This window comes from Morone saxatilis, unplaced genomic scaffold, assembly GCF_004916995.1.
Source record: "Morone saxatilis isolate NCDOM2014 unplaced genomic scaffold, NCSU_SB_2.0 Contig10, whole genome shotgun sequence".
Taxonomy (NCBI): Eukaryota; Metazoa; Chordata; class Actinopteri; family Moronidae; genus Morone; species Morone saxatilis.
The window spans coordinates 1,145,604-1,145,931 of record NW_023339652.1 but is presented as its reverse complement, the minus strand read 5'-3'; the positions used below and the strand labels follow the sequence as shown (position 1 = coordinate 1,145,931).

The following is a 328-nucleotide window of genomic DNA, read 5'->3' as shown; positions in this document are numbered from 1 at the left end:
TCAGGTGCTTCCTGACGGTGAGACACACAAACTCCCACTCATATAACAATAACAATAATAATAATAATAATAATAATAACAATAATAATAAGTCAGTGATATATAAGTGAGGACGGAGCTCATCTGTCGTCTCCGTCTCCCAGGGCGTGTGACCAACATCCCGGTCGGCATGGTAACGGACCAGTTCGGGATGATCGGTTTGCTGACGTTCATCCGGGCAGCGGAGACGGACCCCGGCATGGTCCACCTGGCGCTGGGCTCCGACCTCACCACGCTCGGCCTCAACCTCAACTCACCTGAGTACGACACACACACACACACAGATACA

The 328-nt window shown here is 50.6% G+C and overlaps 1 protein-coding gene across 1 annotated transcript in view; it reads left to right on the top strand.

The window, feature by feature from the left end:
• The window catches only part of LOC118338985 (CCR4-NOT transcription complex subunit 2-like), a gene marked incomplete in the record, with an annotated part of 14,461 nt that overhangs the window by 11,281 nt on the left and 2,852 nt on the right, over positions 1-328 (top strand). The window contains 2 exon segments of the mRNA XM_035676478.1: positions 1-17; positions 144-300. Coding sequence (XP_035532371.1) covers positions 1-17; positions 144-300 — 174 coding nt within the window.